General features: G+C 38.5%; 2 protein-coding genes across 6 annotated transcripts in view; one reads left to right on the forward strand and one right to left on the reverse strand.

Annotated features, from left to right (window-relative positions):
• FRMD4B (FERM domain containing 4B) overlaps positions 1 to 12883 on the forward strand; it is a 356738-nt gene that overhangs the window by 308109 nt on the left and 35746 nt on the right. For all 5 annotated transcript variants that reach the window (XM_043886552.1, XM_043886549.1, XM_043886550.1 and 2 more), the window contains 3 exons: positions 1332 to 1397; positions 3585 to 3642; positions 5078 to 5164. In XM_043886552.1, the coding sequence (XP_043742487.1) occupies positions 1332 to 1397; positions 3585 to 3642; positions 5078 to 5164 (211 nt within the window). The remainder of the gene's footprint in view (positions 1 to 1331; positions 1398 to 3584; positions 3643 to 5077; positions 5165 to 12883) is intronic.
• LOC122683182 (transducin-like enhancer protein 2) lies at positions 5269 to 11809 on the reverse strand. Its single transcript, XM_043886791.1, has 2 exons — positions 10928 to 11809; positions 5269 to 5279 (listed from the first exon to the last, which is right to left on the reverse strand). The coding sequence occupies exons 1-2, from the start codon at positions 11496 to 11498 to the stop codon at positions 5269 to 5271; spliced, it is 582 nt and encodes a 193-aa protein (XP_043742726.1). The 5' UTR covers positions 11499 to 11809.

Raw genomic sequence — 12883 nt, forward strand, 5'->3', positions numbered from 1 at the left:
TCAAGTGCATAAAAGATTTGTAGAGAGTGCTGTTAAGTGAATCATGCTTAGTATATATATGTGCAGTCACTGTGTAACACAGCCCTCATCTGGAGTAGTACAATGCAAGTGGTATAAAAGACAGATTTCCTTGAACAGAGGTGTTTGTAATGAACAGAAACAACCTGAATGATCAGAGGTTTCATCTACAGCCAGGAGTCATTGTCTATTTTGAGTTGTGTTCTTTGTCTGTGTTTTAATGAACCCATAGTACCCATCTCCCATGCAACATTTTTCCTAAAGAAGTATGTTTTCTCCCCTTAAACTACTTACATTCCCTTTAAATATATTTTCCTCGGTTTAAGGCTTTGAATCCTGGAGATGGTTTTCCTTTCCACTAAAAAACTGGTTACAAAATAAATATACACCATGAATGAGCTATAATATGAAAGTTGGAATATTTCCCAAGTCAATAATGAGAGTGAGTGCTGAGGCTACATTGCATCCTGAATCTGGAACCTTTTAAATGAATCATTGTTAAGTGATACAGTTTCTTAAGAGTAAAAAGCAAAGACCAATTACTGTTGATTATTGGCTATATAGAGATAAAAACGTTTATTCTTCTCAGTTATACTTGAGATGTAACTAACAAGCTACCAGTCTGAAAGGAGGGTAAATAACTGAATGGTGTCAAAGGTGATCAGAGTTCACCCATTTTCCCCCTTTCTATTCAAAAAGTTTTATCCTAAGACAATAATGAAGGGCTTTCTCCTAAGGTATTATGTGCATGAGTCATGAGCGTAGAGTGTTTTAGATTGAACACTCACTCAGAAGCATCTTTAATTCTTTCTAAATCTTAGCAGTTTAAGGAAAATGTCTATAAGACCTTTCACCTGCTAATCTCTTTAAAAACTTTTAATTTCCCCAGCAAGTCTCTCTAGCATTCAATAATATTATTTTGTATTTATTATATTCCACCAGTTATGGGAGAAAATATTAGTTTTTCATTTGATGAATTGATACTATTTTTATATTATTGATATTATGTATATCAATAATAGATATCAATAATATCCAAACATTGATATTTTTTCTAATAACTTAAAGTTTTAAAAATTTACACATAAGTAAGTTATATAAAATTGTAAACAGTCAAGACAAGGTAGTCAAATGTCTGAGGTTCAAGAGTCTGTGTCCTACAAAAACAAAAGTCAACCAGCTTCTGTCTCCTGAACAAGTTGATCTAGGCCTTCTTTCTCAAGTATTTTCAGTGGCTACCTGAAAATCTTGAAATAGAATCTGTACTTCATACGGTTGTATATTGCTGCACTTTTCATTTCCTTGTTTTACAGTGAGGACAGAGTAATTGAACATTATTTGAAAATCAAAGGTCTGACTCGGGGTCAAGCTGTCGTTCAGTAAGTATCTTTCTGAAGATATAGTTGTAATATCTTCTGTTTGAGAAAGTCATCTGAAATGATTTCTGTTGTATAGTTTGTGTGCATATAGTACCTGGCTAGAAGTATCTTACCATGAATTACAAAACTTCATGGGCTATTCTGTACTTTGGTGTCATCAATTCAGATGCCTGCCAATGTCAGGCATGTAACAAAAATGAGATTGTGGTAACTGTGGTGAATTAGAGAGCTTTTGACCTGGCTGGAGACAAGGCTACTCAGCCTCAGCATTCAGGCATAATGTTGCCAAATCTTCTAATGTTTTTCAAGAAAAAAAGGAAATTACAATTTTTAAATCCTATTTTTTTTCTTTTTTATTTATTTTAATTGGAGGCTACTGACTTTACATTAAATCCTAATTTTAAAAATTACAAAGTCCTGTTAAGAAATTTTAAGTACAATGTGAGGCAGACACTACCTGTCTGGAGGCCATGTTTGGTCGCCTGGTTGGCGACTCTATTTTGGGTGGAACACACGCTGCTGGGTTGGATAATCTGTTTCTTTGTGGTACAAACAGCAGACCGTAATGATAGATTTCTATATTTTAGATGTACAGACTATCCGTTATTTATTAAGAACAGTTCACAAGCTACATTAAAGTTTTTAAATTATAAAAACTAAATTTATAATTTTTAAGTTGTAAAAACTAATATAGCATTATTACTATATTAATTGTGGAATAACTTTTATGATGATAGAAGGTGTTTTTTTGGTGTATTTTTGTAAATCTGCCAAATATAGCGCAAACCATGTGAGAAGTGAAATAAGGACTTGGTGATCACTGTTCCCCTGCCAGGTATAGATTCCTCCCACATCCCTGCTCTTGTACTCATCTCCTTTTTATCACAGTATACCTGCTGTGATCTTCAAGGCAGAAATCAGAAGTTAGCAGTTCCAAAGCTGAATCCCTGATTTGTGCCCATCTTCTGAACTGGAAAATAAAAAGGAACAGCAGTTTCCATGAATGATTTTAGGTTAGGTTAATGAGCATATTATGAACTGTTCTTGATTAAATGCAGTATCTTCTTACTTCTTTGATCATTATCGTTATGGCTCCAAGTAAGAGACTGTCTAAGTCAGCAGTTAAGGCTCTAGACTGTGGAATCCAGCTCCCTCTGTGTGAGAATCCTGGCTCTGCAGTGTAACTGCTGCCTGGCCTTGGCACATCTCCTTAACTTTTTATATTCACTTACATGTAGACCTTTTACTTTGAAAAATTATCACATTTATTGATTACAAGGTCCAGAGCCACTGATCTTCAAAATGTTGTTAAACAGCCCACTTGTATCATACAGGAGTCTCAGTTTTTTGTGGGCAGAAAGGAAAGCTTACACAATTTAGTCCACTCCGTAAACTCTTAAGGGCTACGCTGGTGGCTCAGTGGTAAAGAATCTGCCTGCTAATGCAGGAGATGCGGGTTTGATCCCTGGGTCAGGAACATCCCCTGGAGAAGGAGATGCCAACCTACTCCATGATTCTTGCCTGGGAAATCCCATGGACTGAGAAGCCTGGCAGGCTACAGTCCATGGGGTCACGAAAGAGTCAGACACAACTGAGCAACTAAACAACAACAACATAAAGTCTTAAAAGAATAAATACTTGTTGAATTAAAAATAACAAGAGGTATATAATCACTTTAACTTTTCTGAGGGAGCACATATATTTAAAAGTCAGGTTTACATATAATAAAACTTACTCTTTTAAAGCATATATTTCTAAGAGGTTTGACTTAATTTCTAAAAGTGTACCACCATCAATATATAGATTACCTTTATGTTTACTTATTATGAGCAAGACTCAAAAGTTGATTCTAATGTCTTGCATCATTAAGTGCTAGTTTAAAAATATACTTGCAATTTGTGTTTATAATAAAGTATAATATGTTTCTGAGCCATAGAAATTTTAATATGCAGGAAATAATATTTCCTCTAGCTTTTTGAAATTGAATTTTTGTTAACAACCTTCTAACATTTGAGTAAGGTAAAATGTATTACTCCCTAGAGTGGTTTATTCTATTTCTGCCTTTAGTTAAAGAAGTGGTTTTAATGAGTAAAGTAGATACAAATGGTGTTTCTTTAGATCACTTTTCCCAAAAGGGCCCTCTAACTAATTTAATAAGAGGTTATAACATACATTCATTTTTCATAGGTATATGAAAATAGTAGAAGCTCTGCCAACCTATGGAGTCCATTATTACGCAGTAAAGGTAAATACTTTTATATGACAAAGCTTTCATCATGACTGTTTTATAGTATGAACATTAGTGAACAGCACTAACTTTCTAAAATCACATTAATCAATATGCATATTTATGTAAATTATCTCTAGAAATTTCAGCATTTAGAATAGAATTGAATTTCTTAAAAAAAAAAATAAAAGCCTGATATCTTGTCATTGTCATAGCAAATTATAAAGCACATTATTTTTATAAAATACTAACTATGTCCACATGTGTTCCCAAAGCCTGTTAGTCCTGAAATATTCACATTATTCTCTTCTGGCACACCTATGCATTTACCTACTTTTGCTGATTTATGTCTTTTCCAATTGTGTGCCTTTTCAATACTACTAGATGTACATTTCATAGCACCTTTGTATGAGAGTCATTGGAGAATCATCCCATAACATTTAAGCAGCTTCATAAAATCCTCAAGTTTCTACAAGATTTGTAGTACCCATTTTCAGTTGGTATGTTTTATATTTGGGTAGTATTTTTAGATTTCATACACATGCAGAAATTGACTAAGAAACACTTTGAGATGACAGAGAACAAAGCATATGGATAATAAAAGAGTCTTGTTTGAAAGAGGTATAATTTTATACTTGATCAGTCTTGAGTGACTTTCCAAGCTCTGACAGTGTTTGCAATTCCAAATGGTGGGGAGTTGGATCATAAATACCTGTATGATGAGGACACCTTTTACTAAAAATATGTACCAATTCCATTTTAATTTCTACTGATTCTTAATTTGTTTGCATATGGGTATATGTTTAAGCCTAAGTTTTTTCTTTCCCTTTGTCAGTATACCGTTTCTTTGGCAAGACCTAAAAGATAAATTTATGAATAAAAAAAATTCCTCCTCTCCCCATATATACCTCAAAGTCATTATTCAAGCATCTTGGCTTTGAATCGTATAACTCATCTGAAGAGTGCTTTAGTATTCCCATGTTCCTTGTTAAGTTTATAAACATTAGGATTTGGAACCACTTTTCTCATCTTGGTAATTTTTTGGAAACTTCCCTGACCTTTATAGCTAGTTACTAATCAAGAGAACAAAGAGCTTTTTTCTTTTTCTTCTTCTTTTTTTTTTAAATGACTAACTGTCTTTGTATTCTGGATTAATTCCTGTTTGAATTACTTATATTTTATATCTTCTTTCCAATTGTTTAATCCTAACAGTAATGTCTTTCTTTTTGATGGTGTTAATAGTATTGGTGTGTTTTGATTTATAGATCTTATTTGAAGGAATTCTAAGAAAGTGTTCTAATAACAAGTCAGGATTTTAAATAGTGTTTTGTTTACCAAGACAAAATTATTTTGACTTGCTGATACTTGTTAAAGCAAGAAATTGGGAGATATTACTTCATCTCTAGAAGACTTAACAATTAGGTCTTGGTTCTCATGTTTTTCCATCTTCCAGGATAAACAAGGACTTCCTTGGTGGCTTGGAATCAGCTATAAAGGAATTGGCCAGTATGATTTGCAAGATAAGGTGAAACCTCGGAAAGTAAGTGTGAATCATTTCAGATACTTATGGGAACACTAAGCTGTTCTAGAGCTAAAAACGTCACTTTAAGAGGCAACAAGTAATCTTGCGTAAAGAATTTTTGATTAGTGAAGTCCTAGGTGTACAGAAGAGTCAAGTTAAATGTGAAACACTTTTTATAACTCATTCATGTACCATTTATACAGCAATCCCATGTCTGATCATTTATTAGTAAAATTATGCACAAAGATTTAACTACAAGGATGTTGATCACAACATAGTTTATAAGTGTACACATCTAATTTCTATTTTAAGTTAGTATGAACATGATGATGTCATTTGTTTAATAAATTTTATCTATATATAAAAATACATACACACATCCACACACTTATGCATACATATACATCTTTACAATGAATGGATAAACAAATGGATGAACTATAAAGATGTAAGCCAAAAATTTGAGTGCTGGTTATCTCTCAGGGGTGTAGTTACAAGTAATCTTCTACTATTGCTGTTATCATTGTTTATCTTTGTTTCACAATTTTCCACATTTAACATGTCTGCTTTTGATAGAGGAATTATGTGCTGTTTAATAAAGGTATGCTGTCTGGTTTGGATTCTCCAGAGCTAATAAGTTACATTCTTGGCAATTTGATTGTGAGATTGTTCCTCTTGACCAAGCATAAGTGTACAATACTTCTTATTGCCTTTGTAAGAATTGATGAGTTTGTGTAGATAACCCACCTAGCTGTTCTGGCCTACTCAGTATTATAGGGACATAACTTACTCATGCTGGTAGGTTTTGCCACCCTGTCTGTCCTCTGCTGCCCTGTCTAGGAATCACAGCTGTGAAACAATGGCCTATAACAACAGACCGTGGTCCAGCGGCCTGCGCTATCACACCCCGACATCACAGCCTTAAATAGCTCTTAGCACTTCCATCCGTCTCTGACTTTAATGTGTACTAGAAAAACAGCCATGCTTTTCATAAAGTCAGGCCCTGTTCTTAATACCACACGCTCTTCATCTTCTAAGTGTCCATTCAGCTTCAATTGGTGCTTACAATCTTCCTTTGAATTTAGGCAATAAATAAGCTACCCTTTTCTCCTCATTTTATGGTTGTGAAATTGGCACAGAAAACATGAAAGGGTGTCTCCCAGAGCAAACCGCAGTCCCCTTTGAATGCCCATTCAGCTCTCCTGGATCAGACTGGCTGGGCACTGTGGCTTTCTATTGGGGATTCTCAATAAAAATAAGACGGCATTCAGCAGAGATCCGCCTGGTGAGTGACAGTAAGCAAACCTGTGTGTAATTACACAGTTAGAACTTGATCTCTGTCATTTTGGCCCAGTGACCCAGATCAATTGAAATAAGGGATACTTAATTTCCAGGAGGAGTATAAGTAATTAGTGGTTGTGTTATGTTTTCGGTTTGAGTTTTTGTTTGTTTAGGTGGTGCCACAGGGCCTGTGGGATCTCAGTTCCCTGACCAGGGATTGAACCCTAGTCACGGCAGTGAAAGCCCAGAACCCTATCCGCTAGGCCCCTGGGGAACTCCCCAGCAAGGATTGTATTTGAAAGTTTGTTTCTAAGATTGAATTTCTAATAATGATAAACAATGATAAATTTCTAATAAAGAAATGATAGGCATATCACTTTTTGAATATATTTCAAGATCATTTTACTGTGCAGTTATATATTTAATTTTAATGTTTTTAGCAAACATTTAAAATAATCATTTTAAAAGAAACAGACAAAAAAAGCACCCACTACAGAAGCATGTCAGTTGGGGTAGGAAGTCCTTCAGTCCTCATCCTTTGCCTGTATAAGCATTGTCAAGAGACCGATACTGGTTCATACAGACTTTGTCAGTGTGTATACCAAGCTTTTACAGCAAGAAAGAAACCTTACTATGTATACTATTTCTTTTCTTTTTTTAAAAAAATATTTATTTATTTATGTATTTTGACTGTGCTGGGGCTTAGTTGCAGCACATGGAATCTTCACTTGTAGCATGTGAACTCTTAATTCCAGCAGGTGGGATCTAGTTCCCTGACTGGGGATCGAACCCGGGTCCTCTGCATTGGGAGTGTGGAGTCTCAGGTACTGAAACACCAGGGAAGTCCCTGTATGCTGTTTCATACTATGTCATATTTCTCCAAGCCACTCACAAAACCGATCTCTTTTCACTCTTTTTAAAGCTGCCTAGTTCTCTATGGTGTCGAAATACATGCTTTATTTAACCAGTTCTCTCATGATGGACATGTGAGTTGTTTCCACTGCTAGGAGGATGGTTTTGGAGCATAATGAGTTTCTTATTGAAACTAGCCCCTAGTTTATCTATTGTGTAGGATCAAATGACTGCCTATCATGTTTTCTTATGGCAGACCTTATCTCAGTTGACTTTCTTTTTTTGGTAATTTATTTCTTCCCTGAATTTTATGTTAATAACATTTCTTAAAAATTGTTTGTTCTGAATTTGCATATAAAATATAATTTAAATTGACTCACAAATAATTTCTTAGCTAATGTGCCTTGAGAAAATTGAGATTCTCACAGATTCTAAATGGATCTACTGAAAACAACCAGGCTTTCTTCCAAAATAATGGTGAATCAGAATCTGCACAGTAAATATTGCTGTTAATTTCCTCTCAGTTGCTCATGACTCACAGGCCTTTCTTCACATTCACAGTTTCATAGAAATTGGTAAATATTGTTTGACACTGATCATAATCAGGTTTGCTTGTTCATTTCAGAGTCTAGACAAGGATCAGAAGCCACTTCCTTCTAGAGTTTTCCTATTTCATTTTTAAGATATGCCACTCAGTGTAAAAGGGACCATAAACCAATCATCTGGTGTCATAAGTGTCTTGCTTTCTCCTTCTTGGTTATTTTTGGAGGTATCCACTCTCCACCATAGTTCACCTCCTCCTTGCTGCTTCTGTTAAGCCTGACAAGGGATTCTGCTTCCGGATCTTTATTTTTCCCTGTCCAGACAACTTAAGGGTTTTGTTGGCGGGTGGAGTTTTTCAAGTCCCTGTCCTGGCTCCATTGGCACAAATAAGGGAGTGCATAATTTAAAAGGACGTGAACACTGATATATAAAAGGAGGACATGCTTCAGCTGTTTTCATGGGCCGTTGCTCCAGCAAGTGACCAATGGCCAGGCAGAAAAGAAGGTCAGATTGGCAAATCAGAATGGAACAAAGGCCGGAGTGGGAGGCGGGGTAGATCCTCAGCCTCTTGAACCACATGCCTGCTGCATTATAATTACATGGCTTCAGAACAGCCCAGAAGGAGGAAGCTTTGCCAATAATATGTCAGAAGGCTAGTTTGAAAAATGGTTGGTCCTAGTCCCACAGGCTGAACCCTTCTGTCCTTTCCACATGTCTATCAGTTATAGCCTCTGAATGTTGGGGACTGTATTTATTTTACCTCCCAGAATACCCAGCAAAAGCATCTGTGTAGTATAATGATACGGGCCAAGGGTATGGGAAGAAATCTAAAGCCTGTCTCTGATGTCTGTTTGCTGTGTGACCTTGGGCAAGTTGCTTAACCTATTTTTAAACTCAGTGTCCTGATCTGCACAATGGTGATGCCACCAACTACATAGGGGGGTTGTAAGAGTTAAATGAGATTATATTTAGCATTATGCCTGATTTGCAATCGTTACTCCATACCTGGTAATTACTCATTGATGGTCAGGGAGAGAGGCAATAAAGATGGGTATGAGAAATATTCTTGGATTCCTATTTGATTAAGGAAGGATCCAACATTGCCACAGACCTAGAGTCTTAGTGCTCCACCTGAGAGTACACGCTCACATTTTCTGTTTTCAGAGACTGGTAGGCATTCTGCCTCTCTCAGTTCATTCACCACAATGCCCTAAGGTATGATGCAGATTAAAGAGAAAAGTTTTAAATTCAGAGTTATAATCCACAAAGATTTGAGGTATTAAAAATTCAGATCATAAGCAGTTTTTCTTTTAAATCTGCCCTTTCGACATGAAATGTGTCATTGCAAATTCTTTGGGAATGTGAAACATACCAGAACTCAGCTTAAAATTGTAGGACATTCATACTTAAAAATGATGAAACTTTATTTAAAAAAAAAAACCCTTCTGGGTTTTTATTGTTCACTCAGTATTTCAAGTCTTCACAACGTAGACAATGGGTCAGTGACTGAGTAAAGTGTCAGGATCTGTTATGGCTGATTTGTACCCCTCTAGCAAGTTATTTCACTGGGGAAAGCCAGAGCCTGTCAGAGGTGGGAGGAATAAAAATGACATACTAGTCAAGGTGTTATAGTAGACCATAGTAGGATACAATGCTTTTCAAGATTAACATCTTGCTGCATTATAACACGCTGAGAGAGTCTTACGATACACTTCATTACCCCAGGACATTTCAGGGTGGGGAAGAGTCCTTTAAACATCAGTTAACTAAACTTTTTTTTTTTTTTAATTATTGGATTTCCCAGTTGCCTAGAGCCAGACAAATTAAGTAACCAGCACAAAAATCTTCCTCTTGCCTTGTCAGGAAAGTACAATGTTCATTTTATTTAAACTCAGTGACTTGCTTATTTTTCTAAGCACGGCCATCTTTTTTGTGTATGTGTCTTTTTTTTTTTTAGTTGGAGGATAATTGCTTCACAGTGTCATGTTGGTTTCTGTCCTACAACAACATGAGTCAGCTGTAAGCATACTTACATCCCCTCCCTCTTGAGCCTCCCTCCTTGTCCCCCCACCCCACCCCCAGGTCATCACAGAGCACCAGGCTGAGCTCCCTGCGCTACCCAGCAGCTTCCCACTAGCTATGAGCACAGCCAACTTCAGGATTTCTAAATCCTCCTTGCTTCCTCCCCCACGGCCCCATCACCATGAACCTAGTTCTAATGCTGCTGAAATGCTCGAGGAGGTTAACAGTAGGAGAGAAGACAACATGTGCTGTCCACTCGTCCTTTCTGCATCAATACAAAATGAATTATGGTGTGCAGGGAGAAAAGCGAATTGCAGAACCCAAAGACTGGTCCATCCTGTTTGTAAAGTCTATAATTAAGCTCCAGCCACACCAATAATCAATGTGATTATTAAAACCTTCCACAGAGTCAGTGGGAGGAGAACCAAAGCCCTATAGTATGGATTTGAAATAGAAACCAGTCCTGCATTCTGCTTACCCGCTGGCTGACCTGCAGCTGTCTCTTAGCCTTTTGGGTCTCTATTTTCTCAACTATCAAAATCAAAGAATTCTGTTTCTCTACCTCACAGCTCATTATGTGGACCCAATGAGTTAGTGAATTCCTTCATTGACCACTTATTTTTCTTTTCTTTTTGAAAATTTTTATTGACATATGGCTGATTTACAATGTTGTGTTACTTTCAGATGGACGGCAAAGTGATTCATATAATCATGTATACATACATGTATTTCTATTTTTTCAGATTTTTTTTATCTTATAGGTTATTATAAAATACTGAGTATAGTTCCCTGTTCTATACAGTAGGACCTTGTTGGTTATCTGTTTTATTTATTTTTTTTTCCTCACATTTTTAATTTTATTTTTATTAATTATTTCTTTTAAGGCTGTGCTGGGTTTTTGCTACTGTGTGGGCTACTCTCTAGTTGAGTTAGGCGAGCTTCTCATCACAGTGGCTTCTTGTGGAGCACGGGCTCTAAGGAGCGCAGGATTCAGTAGTTGTGGCTCCTCAGCTCTAGAGCACAGGTTCAATTATTGTGGCACACAGGCTTAGTTGCTCCACAGCCTGTGGGATCATCCTGGACCAGAGATCGAATCCATGTCTCCTCTGGACCCCTCTGCCTCCACACCTGCCCGGTCCTCCTTGGTGACCGCAGCCAGCTGAGCCTGGGCGGCCAGGGCTCCCGACAGGGCCAGCAGCCCCGTGGCACTGCCGCCCACCAGCCCCGCTGGGCGAGGGGTGAGGGGCACAGGGGGGGCATGGTGGGCCAGTGGCTGGAGCTGCTGCCCAATGAGACTGTTCAGCTCCCCGACTGTCACCTGCTTGGCCTGCTCCACGGCCTGCAGGACCTGCTGTTGGTGCTCCTGAGTCAGGAAGAGGATAATCTGAGCACAGATCCCACTGAGGCGCTTCACAATCTCGGCCTGCTTATGCATTTCGATGTTGAGCCCGTAGGACATTTCATAGTACATGACATAATGTCGCTGCATTTCTGTCTTCTCACTGGCCAACTTCTCACACTCCAGCTTGAGGCTGTGGTACTGAGCCTGAAGAAACTGGAATTCTTCTTTGATGCAGTCGCAGATCTCCAAGATCGAGAACTTGAAGGGCTGGCCGGACTGAAGCGGGGTCGGGTGCCTTCCCTGGGGGTACATCCTGCCGATCCGGGAGGCCCCCCCCGCCACGACTCCGGAGCTTGACGATCTGGGGGGGCCAGGCGACGGCGGGGTGGGGGACAGGCTGGGGTTGGGGGGGTCTGCCCGAGAAAGAAGGGGCAGTGGTGTGGGGCAGGGGACCCTGGAGTTTCCCCACCCCCCGAGCGAGCGCGTGGGGTCGCGGGGACCAAGGGGCGCCGAGGCCCCCGCCGGGCGTGGGGCGCGCGACCGGTGCAGAAGGTCGGGCCTGGTTATCTGTTTTATATATAGTAGTGTGTATGTCAATCCCAAACTCCTAATTTATCCCCTCCCCTTCTCCTTTCCCATAGACATTGCACACACACACAAAAACTTATGGTTACTTATTTTTCCCTTCATACCATACTCTAATTTATAGAAACTTTACTGGGCAGCACAGGTATCTGTCTTTTCCCCCTATAATTAATCACTATGAGAACTATGAGAATTTGAAGCAGATCTTCTAAGACAGGGAACTAGAGAATTGGATGGGCATTGGTGAGTCTCCATTTCCATCTCATGATCAGTAGGCAGATGGAAAGAAGCCAAGGCAAGCAGTCTTGTTCATAAAATCACCAGGTCTAACTGCAAAAGAAGCTAGAAGTGTATCCTCTAGGTGGGTGGTCGTGGACAAAGCCATCACTCAAGGTGTTTTGTTGTGAAAAGGAAGGAGGAAAATAGATCCTGGGAGTGACAAGTAGTTTGTGTCCTTCTGTGCTTGTTCCCTTTGAAGTCTTTCAAGGAGGCTGGTTAATGAGAAACAAACAAGTTAGCAGAGAATGAAGATATAGATTTTGAATAGTCTCTGATGGGAACAAATAAGACGGAGGGATGAAAATGGGACAGGTGGGGATGTTTCATGTGTTCAGGGAAGGCTTCTCTGAGAAAGGTAACATATGAGCTGAGACCTGAGGGTGAGAAGGAGCCAGGCTTAAAATAAAAACGGGCTGGCATGTTCATGTCAGAGAACGGTGTATGCTGATGGGAGGGAGATGGGCACATTATAAAAACTGAGAGACCCCTGCAGCTAGAGCTTAACGAATAAGTTTGTTCCCTGTAGAAACTGAAGGTGATGGTTGAAAAAAAGAAAGTGACTGCTGATCAGGCAAAACCATTAGATTTTCTTTATTTCATCTGTTACTCTGTGTTGATAGGCACTTACCGAATGGCTGAATTGTTGGCATATATAGAAAAATGAAAGACAGATCTCTAATAGGACTGACCAGTCCAAATGCAGAAAAACCAGTTAGCACGTAAAACATGGTAAAGTTTTTCTCTTTCACGAGGCATAAACAGTATTCTTCATTCTGTACTTATAACTAAAGATCAGTTTGGCTTAATTCATTCATCCTTCTGGAACAAAATTT

This window comes from Cervus elaphus, chromosome 24, assembly GCF_910594005.1.
Source record: "Cervus elaphus chromosome 24, mCerEla1.1, whole genome shotgun sequence".
NCBI lineage: Eukaryota > Metazoa > Chordata > Mammalia > Artiodactyla > Cervidae > Cervus > Cervus elaphus.

Bases quoted from the DNA above. Each gene is read 5' to 3' on its own strand.
- LOC122683182 (XM_043886791.1), bottom strand. From the start codon at position 11,498: ATGTACCCCCAGGGAAGGCACCCGACCCCGCTTCAGTCCGGCCAGCCC.